The 20,904-nt window shown below is 31.7% G+C and overlaps 3 protein-coding genes across 3 annotated transcripts; 1 reads left to right on the top strand and 2 right to left on the bottom strand.

The window, feature by feature from the left end:
• Positions 1-115: 115 nt before the first annotated feature.
• On the bottom strand, positions 116-1,736 carry LOC126659682 (uncharacterized). Its single transcript, XM_050353008.2, has 4 exons — positions 1,644-1,736; positions 1,032-1,107; positions 526-630; positions 116-440 (listed from the first exon to the last, which is right to left on the bottom strand). The coding sequence occupies exons 2-4, from the start codon at positions 1,074-1,076 to the stop codon at positions 321-323; spliced, it is 270 nt and encodes an 89-aa protein (XP_050208965.1). The 5' UTR covers positions 1,077-1,107; positions 1,644-1,736; the 3' UTR covers positions 116-320.
• Positions 1,737-2,880: 1,144 nt separating this feature from the next.
• Positions 2,881-7,209, bottom strand: LOC126660895 (protein FAR1-RELATED SEQUENCE 11). The gene is made up of 4 exons (XM_050354600.2): positions 7,067-7,209; positions 5,557-6,572; positions 4,683-5,126; positions 2,881-3,884 (listed from the first exon to the last, which is right to left on the bottom strand). The coding sequence occupies exons 2-4, from the start codon at positions 6,544-6,546 to the stop codon at positions 3,273-3,275; spliced, it is 2,046 nt and encodes a 681-aa protein (XP_050210557.1). The 5' UTR covers positions 6,547-6,572; positions 7,067-7,209; the 3' UTR covers positions 2,881-3,272.
• Positions 7,210-13,768: 6,559 nt separating this feature from the next.
• LOC126662237 (uncharacterized) lies at positions 13,769-20,344 on the top strand. The gene is made up of 15 exons (XM_050356146.2): positions 13,769-14,001; positions 14,979-15,095; positions 15,578-15,628; positions 15,729-15,830; positions 16,331-16,414; positions 16,493-16,611; positions 16,734-16,835; positions 17,055-17,171; positions 17,519-17,584; positions 17,733-17,799; positions 18,142-18,195; positions 18,270-18,359; positions 19,569-19,622; positions 19,723-19,761; positions 19,891-20,344. The coding sequence occupies exons 1-15, from the start codon at positions 13,984-13,986 to the stop codon at positions 19,996-19,998; spliced, it is 1,188 nt and encodes a 395-aa protein (XP_050212103.1). The 5' UTR covers positions 13,769-13,983; the 3' UTR covers positions 19,999-20,344.
• Positions 20,345-20,904: the final 560 nt, after the last annotated feature.

The following is a 20,904-nucleotide window of genomic DNA, read 5'->3' as shown; positions in this document are numbered from 1 at the left end:
CCCCTTGGGAAAATACACCTGGTTATGCAGCTAATCGAGTAACACTGGCACTTTTGAAACTTTAAACATGTTTTCAGAAACGAAAAACAAAATTTAAATATAAGATTCAAGAATATTCGTGCAACATAGCTCCTTATAATTGGAAAAAATGATTAATGGAAGTAAGCTTTCTACAATCCAATAATTAATGTCAAGCAGAGACAATATGACTGAAGAATTAACTATAATCCTCTAGCAATGTGCAGTGAGGCCAATTCTATATTTTTCCAAGCCATATTACAAATTTGTACGAGTTTCGGATTTGGTTTACCGTTTTATCCTTAAGTTGACATGAAATTCTTCTCTTCTGCGCTTCTTTCAGCAGCTTCCTTCCTTAGTATCTGAAGCCTTTCTTTGAGTTTCTTACTCTGTTCAAAATTCGCCTTCCGCTTCACAGCTTTCTGAGTCAAAACTTCAAAGGGTTACTGCAATGTCAAAAGAACTACTACATTACATATACCAGAGATCAGCACAAGGATACCTTACCTCTTCCCGAAAACACCGATCGAGCTTTACTTTGAGATCGGTACATTTCCCGAAAAACTTTCCGATAGGATGGTCGGAATGACACTTCTGGAACACCTCAATAATCTGCAAAAACGCTTTTTTCACTTAATTTAGCTTTGACCGGATAGGGACTATCATCAAAATACTTTTAAAGTGGCAAGAAAACAGCATAAATAGCAAAACAAATAAAGGATTTATATCCAAAGTACACTGCAGAAGCAATCTCATGGCAGCCAATCTCTAAACAAATCAATTTTCTGGTTCTGCTTCGTTAAGCAATTGACGATAATTAGAAACACGCTATAAGAAATGGATTTTAAAAGAACAAATTTGACCCTCTAAATCCTACGGCCACCAACACCCAATTAATCCATGGAAAACTAAAGGCAAGAGTAATGATTTTTCGCATATGCATCAATCAATATACGGAAAGAGAATGAACCACGGCATGAAACAAAGGCGGAAAAAAAAAAAGGAAGACTTACTTCGGCACACATCGGGTGCCTATGCAATGTCAACGGAGGATGCATTTTCTAGCAAGCAATTCAGTTCCGATCACACCTACAAATTCGCATACATACGCAAAAAGACAATAATCATATATACTTACTATCAGAATTTACCGACTAATAAAGCTAAAATCCTACGAAAAAAAATCCAAAACTATGAATCAGAATACATAAAATTCTATAATAACAATTCCACCTCGTCATATGCCAAAGTATCACCAAGACGAAGAATTACACGCGATATTAGCTTCAATTGTATAAACACATTAGCATAGACAACAATAAAATAAAAAAATCAGCTAGAACAATTCAATCATGTTAGTTTTTGCATGATTTCATTTCCTTTTAAAATGCCTTGCTTCTCTTGTATAACTCAAAAATAATTAAATTTAGTAACAACAGCTTCCAATTATGAGACTAACCAAATAAAATTAAATTTACAATTTTATGAAATTGATCAGTACAAGAGAACATCATGAAAAATTGAAAAGAACCCAATTTCCAACGAACTCAATTGCACTTATAAATAAAATAGAACACAAATATAAATTAATCAAGCAGTAGCTTTAAGATTTGATTACAACTTACTCTGTATATTAGTTCGTCGAGCAATTCTGTAACCTGAAGTACTGAAAAAGCCGAGCTTTAACAGGTGCGGGTGGACAGAGGAGATATAAACGTCACCGTTTTGGTACATTGTCAAAATTTGTAAGCAATTCGACATGTCGTTTTTGGTATTTCCCTTTTGTTTTTCTCTTAATATCAGTCTGCCCCATAAATTTAGAGGAAAGTACACTAAACTTAACTTGCTATTTATATATTTCATTTAATAAATAAAAGTTTAAAGAAAATGATAAAAAAATTAATCTTGATATTAGCTGCTGCACTGAATGTAAATTTGAGGATAAAATGATACTTAAATATTTTTTGATTGTAGTCACCTTTGTTATCCAAAACGAGCTAATCCGAATTAATAAATTTGATTCAACTTGATTTAATTTTAGGCCTAATTATTTAAAAAAACCCTCATCTTGTAATATTTTTTCGTTTATACCGTGACCTAGGAAAAAAAAATTATTTGTATTTTTTTTTAATTTTTCGTTTTTAACTGTATCCCAAAGCATTAAATTGAACTTTTTTCATTTAGAAAAAAATTTAAAACAGTCCTTCATTTTTTAACCTATATTCTAATTAAACTTCAATATTATGAATAGTACAAAAATACTTTCTTCCTTAAAAAATCAATTTTATAATCTTTTAAATACAAAACCGTAAAAATATATTACCTTCGATTTACAAATCCCTTTTTTGATTTTTTTTAAAAAAATTATCGGGTTTTGGTAGCGGATTTGTAAATCGAAGAAATACAATGGTAGGTCGAAATTTTTTTAAATAAAAAAATTTAAAGCGATTAAATTTTTAGGATTTATTTGAATAGTTTTAAAGTTAAAGAACTTATTTGTATTTGTACAAATTGAAAAAAGTATAATATAACCCTTCTATTTTATTGTTTTTAATATTTACATCCTTTAATTATTTAAATTGTCAAAAAAATTAATTTTGGGGTACAGTTGAAAACGAAAAATCAAAAAAATGGTACAAATGAATTTTTTCCTAGATCGGGGTATAAACGAAAAAATGTTATAAAGTGGGGGTTTTTAAATAATTAGGCCTTTATTTTATAAATAATTAATTTCTTTTTTTTCGATTCAATTTTAAAAATAAGAAAAATACAGCCCACTTTTGGTACAAATCAAATAACATGCCAAAAGAAATCAATCGAACTTATTGGTTCGGTTCAATTTAAAATACATTTAACATTCAGTTCGACTAAAAAAAATTCAATTCATATCGAACCAAATGCACACCCTAATTATACCTACCAAATTACATACACAGCTCATAAATATTATAACTGTTAAGCATGGATTTTGTAAGCTACAATGCCATTTTCCAACATAAACCTTTTTTTCTATACAAAAATATATTTGTACATGAGTTTGTTAATTCTCCTCAAAAACTCCCATAAGAACAAATGTTATCAGGGAACAAAAAACACCATGCACATCTGATCATATGAGTGCATGAATCGAACCGAAGCTGCAAAATTTCCACTCAACATTTCAACCCGTAAGCACGCAAAACTTTAACGGTCTGACCAGCCTGCTTTCTCAATCAAAATATTGGTGACTTACTTCCACTGTTTTACACAAGTTTTCAAATGATGTCGGACGTGAAATCACTTGCACCATTTGGCGGGACTGGCTGCTCCCTGATACGGGATAAAAGGATGGAAAGTTGTTCAGTGGCTAAGTCGATTCTTTCTTTTGACTTTGCGGATTCATTTATAAGAGTTGATACCAAATTCTGCAAATACTGCATTCTTTCTCCGTGATCATTGGAAGAATTTTGAAGCAGCTTTGCGGGGGATGAGCTGATCCGACGCCATCGAACTGGGAGATACCTGTCGGGGATCTGAAAACAATTTGCAGTGGAAAGAACTCGAAGAGCATGTCGACAGAGAATTCCTGAGAACTCAAAATGATGACAACTGCAACTAATGATGCCTTCCCTAGGAACCCAATATACTTTTCGACCTCCATCGAGTTTTGTATGGTGTCTCACGAAAAAGCAATCTTCCATCTGGAACGATGCATAATGAGCAGCCAAAACAAGTTGTTCTTGGAGCTTAGAAAACGCATATGGCGTAAAGACTGAAGCAGCATGGGCTTCCATAGGCGCCCCAGTTTTCAGGGGCAAGTTCTGGAGATTCTGCTGCATTGTTTGCTGTTCAGCAGCTCGATCTTTAAAATCCACGGTAACAGCAACCTGATTGTGCAAAACCCATTCAGTAAGAGAAGATGTTTTTTCCCATTAATAAAAAACTCTCCTCAACAGCAGAAAGATTCAATTTTAATACAAATGACAAAAAAGCAAATGGTATATTTTTTCAGCCGTAATGATAGAAGAAAGAGTAAGCTCGAAATGTGCTGATGGGTGGTACTATTTGTTCACAAATTAGCTTGCGTAACTATCTCAAAATTCCGCCTTTCCTGGGTTATTAATCGATAGTAACTTTAAAACAGACTCCAGAATCGGGTTTAATTATACAGAAAAAATATTTAACTTCCCCATTGATTAAGTGAGCACTGCTGCACTAGTTAAGGTCCTAGTTCTGACAGCTTAGCCAAACCCTATTGTGTTTAAAACCAAAACAAGGAGCTTTCAAAGTTCCGCGACTGACTGAAAAAAGAGCCCAAGACTTAACTTTATTTTCAATTTTTTTCTTCATCAGTTCACCTACAAATAGTAACCTATCATATCACTAACCAAAACTAAAATGAAACCACACTCCATTCTCTCATCTGGCATAAAAAATTGGTAAGCAAATATCTATGAAGTCAATGCTGGACAGCTGGAGCAGCCAATGTGTAAGGCACCTCTAAGTGCATCAAGAGGTTGCGGGTTTGAACCAGGCCTCCATAATTAACAAACTAAAAATTGAGACTCTAAAGAGTTGATTACCATCTTTGACAAAAAAAAATGCTGGAGCACTAGTAAAAATTGCCGCATTGAATTAGGTGCTAAATTCAATTTCGCTAGCTGATTAAGAGGAAGAAAACTTACTTGTTCCACAAAGTGTGCAAGCCGTGTTTGTGTACTTAGAAACCGTTGGATGAAAGCAGAAATTGCTTTTGAATGCCCAGCTGCAGTCATTCCTCCAAGAAAATGGCTTCTCAAATACGATAATGCCCAATGAGTGCGTGAGGCATACAAGTTAAAAACGTGCCTGTTATTCTGCAACCCATAAGAATTTACCATGTCCCTCCAACCAATTTCAAAATCCTCAGTTGACTCCACGTTATATAATCGGTGGAACTCTGCCTTCCACTCATTATAGCGTTCTCCGAGAAGAGCATTAAACCAAGATGAAAACTTTCCCACAATCATCCACATACAAAGTGCGTGTTTTGTTGTTGGCAACACCTGTGCTATTGCTTCTTTGAGGCACATATTTTGGTCCGTTAAAATTGTTTGCGGAGCCTTCCCGTTCATGAACCCTAAGAATGCCTTCACATAAACATCATACCAATTACCAAAAACACCAAAGTAAATTTACCGGATGATTCTTGTATTCGTAGCAAGTAACGGCAATAAGGGGAGTTTTTTCAGCGATTATAATGCCCATTCCCCAACATCAGTACTTATTTCTAATCCAAATTACTACTAAATGCATGCAACAATCCACCATGTAAGGTAATTCTACAAATAAATGATCACCGGTTTATTTCTGATTTGCCACATTAAACTTCCTGTATGTTAAAAGATTTCCACCGATCAGATTCATTATTTACCCCGTCTCCATATTCGTTTTTTCTTCTAGCTAAAGCCAAACAGATTTGTAAACTACCAACCTACATGTGGCTCACAAATTTGATATAGACAATTTTTTAGCTCAAATAAAGTTACAAATGTTATATGTGCAATCTAAGGTAATTACCTTCAACGCCCATGATAATGTACTCAAAGTTTCCTCATGTAAAAGCGCGCAGCCAAAGAAACAAGGCATGCCATAGTTATTAATTCCCACCCATATCCCAACAGGCATGTCAAATGCAGTCAAGCGATGTGTTGTATCAAACACCACTGCATCACCAAATATCTCATACGACTGGATCGATGAAGCATATGACCAAGCTATATTCTCTAACTTGTTGTATGCATCAAGTGTGTATTCAAATTTAAAGTTGGGGTCCTTCTGTTTTATGCTTCTGCACGTTTTTAATAAGTCTACGCTCTCCTCTTCTGGATCTAATTTCCTAAAGGACTGAAGTAAATTCCTGACATCCTTCTCGGTGAATGGTAAATATCCCGGCTCCACACATTTTTCAAGCTCCATAAGCCTCATCATTTGTTGCACTGAAATTCCTGTTTTCGCAAACATGAGGATTCTGCTCTTGTCTGTATCTGATATGGTTCGATATGCAGGAAGGAAACGGACCTGATTCTGTTCTAAGAGTTCATGATTATGGTGGTTTGAAAAACCGGTGACACGCCATTCCGGTGTCCCTAACTCTGTCGTCTTACTTATCCTCATATATGCTTGACACCCACACCGGGAGGATTTTCTATTCCTTTGAGGTTTATATTCATTTGAGGTTTTAACGGGGGTGTTGCCAGCGCGGTGGCAGACAAAATAACGTCTAGTCAGTCCTTTGCCAACCCCATCTTTTCCTTCTGTACGATGACGACGGATTGAGAACCCACAACGCTTTGCAAATTCACTATAGAATTCATAACCCGCATCATGAGAAACAAATCTCTGCCCCATGTATGGAAATGCATCATTAGTAAATTCTAGTGATAGCCTGGTCTCATCCGGTGATTCCTCATTGCTACTCGTATCATCTAAAGACAAAGAACGTTGTTCTGACAAATCATCATATACCATGAGCAAATGTCCATCCTCTTCAGACATCATATTTCTCATAATCTATTTGCACATGTATAATAACCCTGCATTCAATATGCCAGCAAAATAGCCTTATGTTAACCTACATTGCAAGGAAATGACAACGGAAAATTTCGAATTGCGAAAAACTGAACCGAAAACAAACGTAAAGGTCATAATTTTCAGAAGGGCCTCCCACAACGAAAATAAAACGTCGAAACATAGAACTCGATAAATTTCCGTACAACATGACAGCTAACTAATGAATCATTTTTCAGACAATAAAAACAACATATTTCTTACACTTCCACTCTACTCTATTTCACTATATCTCTACATTTTCTATAGAAAAAACAATCAACAGACAGAAAAATTAGCAACTTCTTTTCACAATCCGTGCAATCATGCCCTTCCACATTTAACCAGCATCAATCTAAATTACATTAAATAAAATTAAAATTAATTTTATTTGATAAATGATTCACTTAAAGAACAGAAATTGAATCTGAAATTTTAAGTTTACACACTAACTAAAAGGAAGGATGGGAAATAGAAGTACCTGTTAGTCAATTAAGGATCCATGTTGTAATAAAAAAGTGGATTTGAATTTTTTTTCCTGAATTGATCAGCCCTAATTTGCGCAGGGAGGTGAATTGTGACCTGTTTTATAAATCCCGTGCGCCCCTTTTCTTATCCTACGCTTGTTATATTTGTGTTTCCAAACGGATGTTTTGAATTGGATCGGGTATGGATATGCACAGTTGCACTCGTTGAATAAACGACATCGTTTAGCATGTATTCATTGCGAAAGAAGATAGATGCATTTCTGACCAAAATAATTTAGTCTTAATCGTCCAAAAATACCTCACGTTCAAAAAACCACGGCCTCGTATTCCACGTACAATTCTAAAATCTCCAGTTGCGGATACCGCACGACGTCGTTCAAAATTCCAAACACATGCTCGTTCTTCTCCACAGAAAACAACGAGTACGACCGTATCGCACCCTCAACTATTCTTGAAAGCCGGAAGTAGATTTTTGAAATTTCTACTTCCCCGTCGGTAGAAACTGCTCTTCTACAAATATTTTGTAGTTCTTCGAAATTCATTCTCTCGCTAAGCGCCATATTAACCGGACGACCCCCATGGTATTCTATTCCACACGGAGAACTCACAATACGGCCATCACACCATATCAACAAAGATATATTTGGACTCGTCATTTCTAATTAATAAACAGCAAATATATCACCGTTATATTTAAAATGCGAATCTTAAACTTATAGCGTTAACATATCAATCGTAATTACTGTTACTTTATTTCTAATATTTTTTTTAAATAAAAATAAATTAAACATATCCTAATATAATTGTATGAAATTTCTAATTATACATTTCCTTATTACATGAAATTTCTAATTATATACGTTCTAATTATATCCTAATATAATTATATTAAACATATCCTAATTTTTTTATATTATACATGCATTTCTAAATTACAATTAAAGTCTAATATTTTGCTATATTAAAATTAATTTTATAACAATTTTACATATTATTAAATTTCTAACATTTATTAACACTGAAATTATTTAATACAATAATTAAAAAAATTACACGTACTAACCTCTTGTAGTCCTTTAAAATAATTAGTATCGAATAAAAAATATAACACTTTACGAAGAGATCCGTTTAGCTCCGAAATATAATTTCTTCCAACTTTTTTCCGTTCAACTTCAAAATATAACGCCTCGAAACTAATTTTTTTCTGCTTATACGATAGTTTTTAAATGCTTTGTTTGTTTGTAAGTAAAAATGGGTTGTTTTCAACCCATTTTATAGGTTGGGAGCTGGTCTCCCAACGATAATAATTAATCTGATTAGCATGTTCCGCATTCCTAGAATGCGGAACATGTAATTCCAAAAGAGGCACAGAACTGGATTTTTGGGTGCATATGAGGACCCAAATATCAAAAACCCTCACGTTTTTGACTTTTTTTGTTTATATTTTAAACTTTTAAAACCGTCACTTTTACCTTTTATTCAATATAAATTATACGTGTTTATTAAATTATAATTTTTCTAGGGCTTGACATGTCTAATGCTAACTTAGAGTTTTTTTATCCAGGTACTTTAGTTAACTCAACAACTGGCAGAATCAACGAATATTACTGTCAAAAGGTTGCGAAGTTGAGTAATCCCGAAATTAGAGTTGGTGTATCATCTTCTCCATATTAGAAACTTGGTGTATCGTCTTTTTATTATTTTAACGATGTCATCAATAATTTCCTACGTGGAAATCAACTTTATATCCTTTTGTTAGTTAATGGTGTGTAATTTCTCGCTCTAGACGTAACCGTCAAAAAAGGATTGTTTAAACAAATATGTATCAGGACTCGGATAAGCGAAAATGTTTAGGGAGCAGATAATTAAAAATCGTATAGTACAGGGGTTCCAAAATAAAATTAGCCAATGTTTTATTCTCACGAAAAGATTGTATTTCTTCATGCATATTATAAATAGAGATAATTTTAAACTGGCTTTTATATATGCATTTGATTATATCCTTTAGTAATATAGTGCGATTCTTGAATTGTATTTTTCAATTTAAATTCTTAATCTACCATTTTTCATGAAAAGAAGGTAAAATTGTAGCAATATAAAATTTTCACTCTGGAAAAAAACATATCTCGTCATTTCTTAATGAGTTTGTATAAATAATCTCTATCTTTTATGCTTTTTGCGATTTAAGCACATTATTTAAAACATGACCTCTTTTTTTTAGATTTAAGCATACTATTCAAAACGTGACCTCTTATATATTAATTGTTTCTAAATTTTTCATCCTATAATTTAATGTGTTTTAGAAAAACTGATATCGTTTTGGCTGTTTTGAATAAAACGACATCGGATAAGACATATGTACTGTAAAATGACCTAAAAACAAAAATTGAGCTCTTTTTTTATGTTAAAACATAACTGAAAATGTCTATTCAAATTTTAAATAATATACATCTAAATCGAAAGTTAAAATTTTACATGAAAAACACCTTTACATAATTGACTTTTACAACTTGTTATCTTAAATTATTTCGTAATCGATTAATAGTTATTTTTTACATGCAATTAGTACTTATTAAATAATTATGTTACAATTGTATAAGATATTCTAGACGTGTTGCCACGATTTGCGCTGGTTCTTCAGTAGTTGCTTCATTCTCCCATATTATAATTATTTATCTTTGCAATTGCATGTTCTTTTGCTTCAATGATTGTTTTAGAAACTACTCAATTTCAACAAACACATTCCAATATTTATTTAATAAAAAAGTTGAATAACTTATATACAACCTTATAAGCATTATAAATAAAATAATATATGACAACTAGACAAGGAAAGAACCAATATCATTTCTCTTCTATTCTTTTATTATTAAATATTAATAATATCTATACTATATATAAAAGCACGGATGGGGGGAGGGACAGGCACTTTTACGTTAATGTCCTTAATGCTATTATGATTAAACAATAATTCTTTTATCTAAATATTAGCTACCTTAAATTACTTTTACAATTAAAATACTCACCTATTTTATAGAATTTTTCCATCTAAATATTAGCTAAAACTTAAACTATTTTTAGTTAGGGGTGGGCAAAAAACCCGGTCAAACTGATTAACCGAACCGAAACCAGAAACCCGAACCGGAAAATGTGGTTAACCGGTCCAACGGTTTAGGTTTAGGTTTAGGTTTTGATTTTTAGTTTTCATGGTTAATGGTTTAGGTTTAGGTTTTGGATTTCTAAAAACCGTGGTTAATCGGTTAACCGGTTTATATATATATATTCATATATTTTTAATAATTAATAAGATATATTTTATGATCTGTGAAATAATATGGATTTTATAATATACACAATAAAATCTAATTATAAAAATATATTGACATATATTTTATTTAGGAATATTTATATATTTTAGGAGAATTTATATATGAAAATATTTTAAAAGAAATTTGTTTTCCTTATTAAAATATTTACTTAACAGAAATAGGAATATTTAAGTATATAAATAGTAGAAAGTGGACGTGAACAACACGACAAACAATTCAAAAAATACAAACCTAACTTTAATATTACTCATAAATTATTTATAAATAATAATAGTTTTAAATATTTGCATTGACTAAACTATTCATAAGATAGTTTAGATTTATATTTTTAATATAATTTGAATTTTTATAGTTTTTTTTGCTTGCTAAAAAATCAAATAGAATTAAAATTTTATCTTTTTTGTCTTTAATTTTTCTAATGGTTATATGGTTAAAAACCGTAAAACCAAAAAACCGAACCGTTTTTTATGGTTAACCGATTTACCGGTTAACCGTTTAAAATTTTAGGTTTAGGTTTTTAATTTTAAAAAACGTATTACAATGGACCGGTTTACAAATTGCCCTCATGGACCGGTTAACCGGTCCATGCCCACCCCTATTTTTAGTACAAATTAAATACTCATTAAAATACTCACCTAATATATCAATATCTTCTCACAGTATATAATTAATAATAAATGTATAATTTAGCTAGATAGGCAACAAATTCCCTAAATATTAGCACGACAAATGCTTCTACATGCAATTGACAACATTAAATTAAATAACTTCAAACTCTATACGGTGGATACAATTTATAATTATAATTATAATTATAATTATTAATTAAATATAAATACAATTATCCTAATTTATAATAAATATAATTTTCACTATTTGCCGAGTTACACTACGAGCCACGTGTGAAACACGTAAAGCGACACTAGTACAATAGAAATATACTTTAATACATTTGTTTGTTGAATTACGAGATACACAATAGAAAGCAAAATTTGTTATGTTTATTATATATATAAAAAATAAATAAACTTTCATCAAAATAGAAAAATAGAATTATAAAATCTCAAACTCAAAATTTATACTGATTATTTATTGGATGATAATATAACTTATATTATTTTTAATTGGATAAAAATAATATAAGTGAAATGAAAAAAATGGATGCCTCTAAATTTTTAGAATATAAACAAGTTTACTTTCTTGTTTGTTTTAGCTTGTCATTCACATCATTCCTTTATCTCCTTTGCTTAGAGATTCATCTACCTTTTATTAAGTTTGATGATTACTTGAATATTATTTAATTTACAAATAAATTTATTATCGATTGTATTCTAAATTATTTTAATAAAATAGCATTTTAAATAGGAGAGATTTTTAGATAGACTCATTCTACCACATCATCCGTGAACTAATTTATCACATTATGACACGTTATTAAAATAATGACACTATTGTAATTTTGTTTATTACTTTTTTACACTTTTAAATAATAATATTACTATAGTGTCATAATTTTAATGATGTGTCATAATATGATAGATTTAGTCCACGGATGACGTAGTGGACTGCGTCTACCTAAAAATTTCTCTTTAAATAGTCCTCGTCACCAAATATTCAAAAACAATATTGTTTCAAATAACTTTGCAAATAAAATAAATTTAATTAATAAATTTATCCGATTTTGGAGATTAATGTATGGCAATTAGAATCACATAATTAACTAGATTTTATCGGTTTTTTAACTCTTGAAATTTTATATCAAATCGGACCAGCTAGCTAGTCGGTTCCCGAATAATCTGATCCATTCCATCGGTCATGTCCGGTTTTAAAGACATCGGTACTATCATTCTCAACTCAAAATAGTAGCTTCAAGTAGAGTCACAATCTTCTTTTGATAATTTACTTTTTATTCTGATTATATTTTAACTTTTATACCTAAAAAAATAATTTGATTAGATAAATTTGTCAAGTTAAAAAATCAATAATGGATATTCATAATATAATATAAATATAAAAAGAAAATATATTATGAATTAGGGGTGAGCAAAAAATCGGCCAAACCAATTAAACAAAACCGAAAAATCAAACCGGAAAATATGATTAACCGGCCTAAGAAATTAGGTTTAGGTTTTAATTTTAAATTTTTATGGTTAATGGTTTAGGTTTAGGTTTTCGAATTTTAAAAACTGCGGTTAGCTGGTTAAACGGTTTATAAATAATCTATATTTTTATAAATTGTGTGTGTATATATATACACACATTCTTTAATGATTAAAATAAAATATATTTTATAATCTATACATTTAAAAAATTTAAACACAAAAATATATTTGTGAGAAAAAAGTTAATATTCAAGTTATTTTATACACAGTGAGTCATCATTTACTATACATTGTATATATTTAGGGAGTTAAATTTGATTGCTATAATTATAGTTTTGAATATTTGTATTGTTTTAACTATTTATAAAAATAGTTTAAATTTGTATCTTTTATATATAGTTTGTATTTCTGTAACTTCTTTTTATTTGTTAGAAAAATTAAATAGAATAGAATTAAAATTTTATGATTAGACTATATGTAAAATTGTATCTATAAATTTTATTTATTTTAATTTTATTTTTATAATGGTTATATGATTAAAAACTGAAAAATCAAATCGTTTTAGATGGTTAACTGATTTAGTGGTTAATTGTTTAAAATTTTATGTTTAGATTTTTAATTTTAAAGACCGTACTATTATAAACCGTTTTACAAATTATCTTTATGGACAGATTAACCGGTATGCCAACCCCTATCCTGAATTAGAATATATTTTTTTTGGTCAAAATTTAGAATAAAATTTGATTATACTCTTTTTTGAGAGGATTAATTATACTTCTTAAAATGGAGAAATAATTCATTAATCACCAAAAACTAGATATAGATAAATTGAGTCAACAAAAAGTGGAAGTGGTGGGGTTTCACTTGTCTTTAGTGGGACCACTAAAACCCAAGAGTAGAATGACATTTATCCGTTAGTGAGATTTTTTTTTTTTAAATAGACTCAATCCATCACATCATCCGTAGACTAACCTATCACATTATGATACGTTATTAAAATAATGGCACTATTATAATATTACTATTCAAAAATATAAATAAGTAATAAATAAAATTACGATAGTGTCACTATTTTAATGACGTGTCATAATATGATAGTTTAATCTACTGATGACGTGGTAAACCGAGTCTACCTAAGAATTTCTCTCCGTTAATAGTAATTGCATTTTTTTAAAGACAAATACTCCTAAAAATCATAATTTTTATTTTTATTTTTCCAAAAAACGACATGTTTTTTTTTTGGTTTTTGGTTTTTTGAAAAAGAGAAGAATTTATGTTGGCCTTTCTGTTAATAAAGCTTTGCTTCGTTTCATCAACTTTCACTTTGAGTTCAGATTCTTTACTTTACTTTCTGATTCATCCAAACTAAAGCCTTCTGTTTTTTGAAGTTCATATCATAACTATTCTGCAAAAAAGTTTCCTTTTTTGGGTTTATTTATCTGTTTTTTGTTGGCGGTTATTGCTGCTCATATCTGCATAATGAAGTCTCTCAACTATGTAAGTTTTTTTTTTGGTTTCTCTGTATTTTGTATGCTGTTTTGGTTGGTGGGTGCTTTTTATTTTTAGTTTTTGTTTTGAAAGATTGGTGCTTTAGTTTAATTGTAGATGAACTTGATTATTAGCTCTGTTGCTTGTTGTTGTTGATGGTTATTAGAAATTACTTCATCGTGTTTGTTGGAGAAGAGAAGTTTTTTTTTTTTATATTATAAATTTTCTGCCTTTTGTTTGGATGCTGAGAAAATAGGTAGAAGAGAAAGAAAACAGAAAATTTTGTGTCTTTCATGGGTTAATGTGCTTGTTTTCTTTGATTTTTAAAGAAAAGATAGTCCTTTTTGTTTTAGAGAGAGAAGGGGAAGTGTTATTTATTCTTTTTAAATTCAGTCTTTCTCTTTCTTTTTGGGCTGGTTGATTTTGCATTGAATTAATCTTAAGTTTTAAAATTTTCAACTTTTTTACCACAGCCAAATTTGGTAGCAATTTAAATTTCTGGTCTGAAAAAGAAACAGCTTTTCTGGTTTTTCAATTTGGTTTTGCAGAATGCCTATAATGACAATGTTTCTAAATATGAGATTATGGAGTTGGAATTATTACCCTGTAACTCAATCTTGAAGTAATCCGAAGATTACATATTCTTAGTTAAAATAGATTTAAAATGCTATGTCTACCTGATAGAAGTTTCAGATAGTGATTTTTGGCAGTTCAATGCTTTCTGGGCTGACAATAAGCTTCTTTTGTTTTTGGATAATCCCCGAACCTTTCTTTTCTATGTCTTTCATTCGTGAACATATAAGCCCGGTTTTTGAATATGCATCAGTTATACTATTTCTTCATTCTAATGAAGCTTACTCCAAAGAGTATTGGGAAATTTTGGTGTTTTTAGTTTTAATTTGTCTGTTCTTTGTTATCATAGCTTGTTTTTTGCCACTCTGCTGCATACAATCTCAATCCCGTACGTTTCCATATTTCCTTTGCAGGCTTCTGTGCCACCGGATTCTAAGAGCAGAGCATTTTGCACTCTCTTCATCGCAGCTTCCTTGATTTGCAGTGCTTACTTCGTTGGCAGTTCTTTTCTTGGGAAGGAATATTTTCAAGTATGTAAATTTTGTGCTCTCTTCATTTTGTAATTCATTATTTTTGCAGAACTGAATGGTTAAAATGTGGGTTGTTTGGCGGATTTAGGTCTTCTTGGTTGACATGATAATTGCACATTCATCTAAAGGGATTATCATTTAGCGTATTATTAATTAAGATAAAGCTGCATTAGTGATTATATTGAACCTTATTATGTAATAGGCTACATTTTTTGGAACTGTGCTTTATCATTATAGAGTTTTAGCATGCATAAGAAGGGAAACATGTTGTCCAAAACTATTTTAACCAATCATAGAGTTTTCATATAGTATTATACATGATGAACTCAATACTAATGAAATTTTCAACAATTTAAACCTTTGTCTAATATGCCAAAACAACCTGTGTGAAAATTCGGTCACCCTGAGGAGTCTAATGTAGATAACCTATTCGTATTACAATAAATTATGGTTGTGATTTTCTGTTTGAATTATCTGTGCAGAAATGGAAAGTAATTGACAGAGTGCCGAGTGCAATACCAAGTCTCTGCAAGGTCTGTAATTGCGCCCTTATAATAATGTTTAAATCTAAACTTGCATTGTGGAGTGGCACATATTACTTTGGATCTCTGATTAGCATTTTTCTTTTCTTAGGATTATTGCAAGCCTGTTGGAACTGAGGCACTGCCTTATGGAATTGTTACAAGAAATTCAGATTTTGAAATGCGGCCTCTATGGGACAGTCCTTTGGAAGATGTGAGTGTTTTCATTGACTGATATATAATTCATGTGAAATGATTAAACAATCTTTGATACATCATTATTCTCAAGTTTGTTGAAATTTGAATGAAGCTTGTATTGTTACTTCGTTTCCTGAATCTTATCCACTACTTGATTGATACTACTGGTGGTTTGTACCATATATCTTTTTATAATGTCACTCACCTTCATAAAGTGGACAGTGTTGTGCATAAACTCTACTTTTACCGATACATTACTAAAGTGATGATGTTTTCGGTAAGTTAGACTTTAGGTTTCTAGTAAGACTTATTGTCGTGCTTTTTATGAGTTCCATATGAATTGAAGTATGCCATTCTAGGTTTAAATATATAAGGGGTTTGAAATGGCCCATGTAATCTTGGTTCAACAAGATTAAGAAACAAACAATACACGCACAGCTTCATGCTTTTTCTTATGATATTTTATTTTCTTCCTTCTACTAATTATATTATATGTTCTTTTTCCCTGGGTGTCAGAGCAAGCCAAAGCCTTCAAAGAGCCTGTTAGCACTTGCTGTTGGAATTAAACAAAAAGAAGTAGTGGACCGAATTATTCAGAAGGTATCTATCAATCCTTGTCAACTCTTGTCTTTGAAAATTTTCTCATCATTTTTATGCTGATTTATTGTTTTCTTGCAGTTTCCTTTAAGTGATTTTGTTGTGATGCTTTTTCATTATGATGGTAATGTGGATAAATGGAGGGATTTTCCATGGAGCGACCATGTAATTCACATCTCTGCAGTGAACCAAACTAAATGGTTAGGTGATCAATATAGATAATTGTAGCCTAGATTCTTGCTGTGTCTTTTTATGCACATATTTGCATTGTTGTGCTTATTTTTAAGATGCATGACAGATTGCATGCATATCTTTTGTGTAGGTGGTTTGCAAAACGGTTCCTCCATCCTGACGTAGTTGCTGAATATGATTACGTGTTCCTTTGGGATGAAGACTTGGGAGTTGAGAATTTTAATCCAAAACGGTATGGTTGCTTTGCTATTTGAAACTTTAATGAATATCCATGTTGTTAGCACAAACCTTTATAGACTAAGAGTATTTTATATCCGAGTTTTCACATTTAATTACAATGTTGTAGAAGCAATTTTATCCTATTTTTAATTGTTATCTCTTTGCAATGAATCAATAGATTTGTTTCGTCATGTAAAATTCAGAGAAACTGAACCTCTTGATTTTTCGGCAGATATATATCCATTGTTAGGGAAGAAGGGCTTGAAGTATCTCAGCCTGCACTTGATCCTACAAAGTCAACTATCTACCATTATATTACTGCACGTCAATCTAGATCAAAAGTACACAGGTCGGTTTAGTGTTTCGGATGATTTAAATGGGTTTATCTGTTTCTACAAAGTTGTGAAAAGTCTCTAGATTTGCTATTAGCATTGTATTTGTAGATAAAGAATGCTGCAAATGGAATTTCAGAAAATCTTAGGGACCGTTTTAAATTATAGTGTTTTTGCCTATTTACTGCTTTTAGAGCTTTGACATATTAGAGTTTCAAATGTCTAGTATGCTTGCTTATCTCTTTGAAGATTTTAAATCCTGTAACTGAAACTGATTTGTATTAATTTCTGATTTTATATAATGTTATTAATTTTGAACTAACGTGTTAATTGTGACTTTGACGTATACTTACCTTTTCAACAGAAGGATTTATAAATTCAAAGGCGGTGGAAGGTGTTATGGCAACAACACTGCTCCTCCATGCGTAGGGTAACCAATGACTGTCTATATTGCTCTCATTACAAATATAAATTATTGCAGATTAATTCCATCTTCAGTGGAAAAGCTGAATTTTTTTTGGCCAAGTTGTGAAAAAGTATATTTGACCAGTCACTGTAAATTCACTTTGTTAATTTAGTTGGGTGGAAATGATGGCACCGGTTTTTTCAAGGGCAGCTTGGCGATGCACATGGCATATGATCCAGGTATATTCTCTGTGTGTGTGTGTTCTTTTACATCTCGAAAGTTGACCACAATGATATTAGAGACTAGAAATTCTTACATAGGCCGTGTCCACCACATCATCCATGGGACAGAGCCAGTGACATTTCACCACATTATTAAAATGGCGGCAAATGGCAATAGTGTAATTTAGTTAATTAAAATTTTCACACGTGTTATGACGTGGTTTAATGTCATTGGCTCATACATGACGTGGTAGACAAAGTGTATGTAAGTATTTACTTGGCTGGTCAATGAAATGCTTGCATTGTCATTTCCGCATTATGTCTGTGTTGATAATAATCTAATAGTTTTTACATGTGCAGAATGACTTGATCCATGCCTGGGGTCTCGATTTTCAGCTCGGTTATTGTGCACAGGTAACTTTTGAGATTCACTTCACTTTTTTTATGATTCTTTTGACTACAATTGTGATAGTTTATCTCTTTCGTAGGGCGACCGAACAAAAAATGTTGGTGTTGTTGATTCTGAGTACATAGTTCATCTCGGTCTTTTAACTCTCGGTGTTTTCAATGAAAGTCAGGTAAGCCATGAACTCACATATTATGTGAATACTCTATTTCTCTTTAAGAGGTCGGATTATGAACAAACGCCTAGCTAGCTGCATGTTCTTTCTGTTATGCAGTTCAGATTATGTATCTAACGGTTTAGATATTGGTCGAAGCATTTAGATTTCTAAATGACAAAAAGAGATACTATCAAAACTTAATGAAAGTCCGAGCATTTTCTTATATTCTTATAGTAAGGCATAAAATAAAATAGATAAATTTAAATAGATAATGCAATGTTGGAAGATAACTAGGTAATTATAAGGCATATATATAAAAAAAATCACTATTAGACCGAGAGGCGAATAGGATTGTTGATTGGTTCTTGGTTCAACCGGTCCGACAACCATATTAACAATAAAGGACAATATCGATATATAATTAACTATTAAACAATAGAACATTTTTAATAAAAGACATCTAATAATCTCTATTATATACTAAAATTTTCTTTCACCATTTGATAGCCTATGATTTAATATTATAAGTTTATAACTAATGACTAATGAGGTTAGTTTAAAATTTAAATAGATAAATTAAAAATAATATTTTATTAGCTATCTTGCAAATGCAAATTGTAATGAACATATACAAGATTATTAGACCTTTTGATTCCATTGGTTTTACTGTTTTTTCGTTCTAATTCAGTTTCAAGTCTTTTGATTTTTACATGCTGCTCGGACCAGATTGCCAATCGGTTTCCGGTTAACCGATCTGACCAGCTGTCCTTTCCAGTTTTTAAAACACTCATCACAATTGAATTTCAGATCCATTTTTATTTCATTATTTTCCATATGATGTGGCCTTGGAGTTGCTGCTCCGGACAGCATTAGGTAGAAATATTAAGGGTTAAATGCAAATTCATACACCAACTTTGACTTAATTTGCAATTACAACATAAACTTTGAAACTTGGCAATGTCAGTAACCAACTTTACACTTTTGGCAAATCGATACACCAAACTCAAAAAACACTAACGTGGACATTGTAATAAACCGCCACTTGTCGTTTTATGATTGGTCGGTGTACCAATTTGCCAAGAAATGAAAGTTGGTTACCGACATTGCAAAGTTTAAAAGTTTATGTTGTAATTGCAAATTAGGTCAAATTTGGTGTATGAATTTGCATTTAACCCAAATATTAATAGCCAATACGTTCTCACAATATATTGGTCACTTATGCAGCCGAATTCTCATTCCATTACACAAGGGGAGCTTCCACCAAATCAGAAGGTTGATGTAAGTTACTCAACCATATAACTAACACTATGCCAACTGCTAAGCGTCTCTCAATCCAACATTTTTCCTTATCAATTGATTGATGTGTTTCATATTGCAGGAACCATCGGAGTCTCGTTTAGTTGATAAAAGAATGCAGGTACGTCTAGAGACGGAGAGTATTTTTTACTATTAACTGGACGATGTTGTTGTCCCGCCACATTGTAGTCTCCGTAAAAGATCTTTCTTCGTTCCAGAAACTATTGACCGAGCAATGATCTGTATGCAGGTAAGACAACAATCCCATCTCGAAATGGAGATCTTCTTAGATCGGTGGAAAAATGCGGCAGACAAGGATAAATGTTGGGTTGATCCATTTCGGCAATCGATAAACTAGTGTTAAATTATATTCAAGGCCTTCAGCTGATAACCATATGACGGTTGGTGGCCGAGCTTCCATGCACAGCGCGACTAATGTCTATACTCACCGTCCGCCATATTTTTCCGAGGCGGAGTTGTAAAGTATATCCGGATCTTCAAGGATCTTGTTGTTGTTTCTTTGATGTTGCACCATAGCTAGTGGTGATCATGATTCTTTTTGATATTCTTGTTTAGAAGAGAAGTGGCAGAGATGTAGCTAAGATTATTTTTTCTTTTGTTTCTGTCCATTTAAATTATGGATTTTTTGTGTAAATACTTTGATTTGGGATAGTAATGTAAATATATATTTTTTTTGTGGCGAATTTGACTTTTTTTTTTCAAGTCTGAAGTACTATATTTAGGGCTGAGCAGAAACCGAACCAGACCGAAAAACCGAACCGAACCGCACCATAATTCAGTTTGGTGTTTGGTTATTCGGTTAGTTTGGTTTGATTTGGATTAAAATTATTAAAAGTATGGAGTTTGGTTTATGATTTGGTTTTGGTGGTTCAGAAACCGAACCGACCGAAAAACCGATAACACCGAACCTTCAAAACGACGTCGTTTTGAAGGCACGTGTCACACGTGTGAAGCAAACCCTAGGGAGCCTCTGAAATGACACCGTTTCGCATATCCCTTATATACCCTCCTTAACATTTTACCCTCAGTCTCTCAAACCCTAGCAGCCACTCGAATGTTCTCTCATTAATCTGATGCTCTCTCTCTCACTAAAACCTAACTCTCTCCCTTCTCTCTAGATTCAACCCTTTTCCAGAGATTGAAACCCTAAATTTCTCTACTCCTTCGTTATGATTTTCTCTAGATTAAACAATACAAAAGTCATTAATGATTTCCCTTACTCGTTTATGCGTTCTTGATTCGA

This window comes from Mercurialis annua, linkage group LG8 (assembly GCF_937616625.2).
Source record: "Mercurialis annua linkage group LG8, ddMerAnnu1.2, whole genome shotgun sequence".
Classification (NCBI taxonomy): Eukaryota; Viridiplantae; Streptophyta; class Magnoliopsida; order Malpighiales; family Euphorbiaceae; genus Mercurialis; species Mercurialis annua.
Note: the sequence above shows the minus strand (reverse complement) of the source record. Positions and strands in the feature narration are given on the sequence as shown.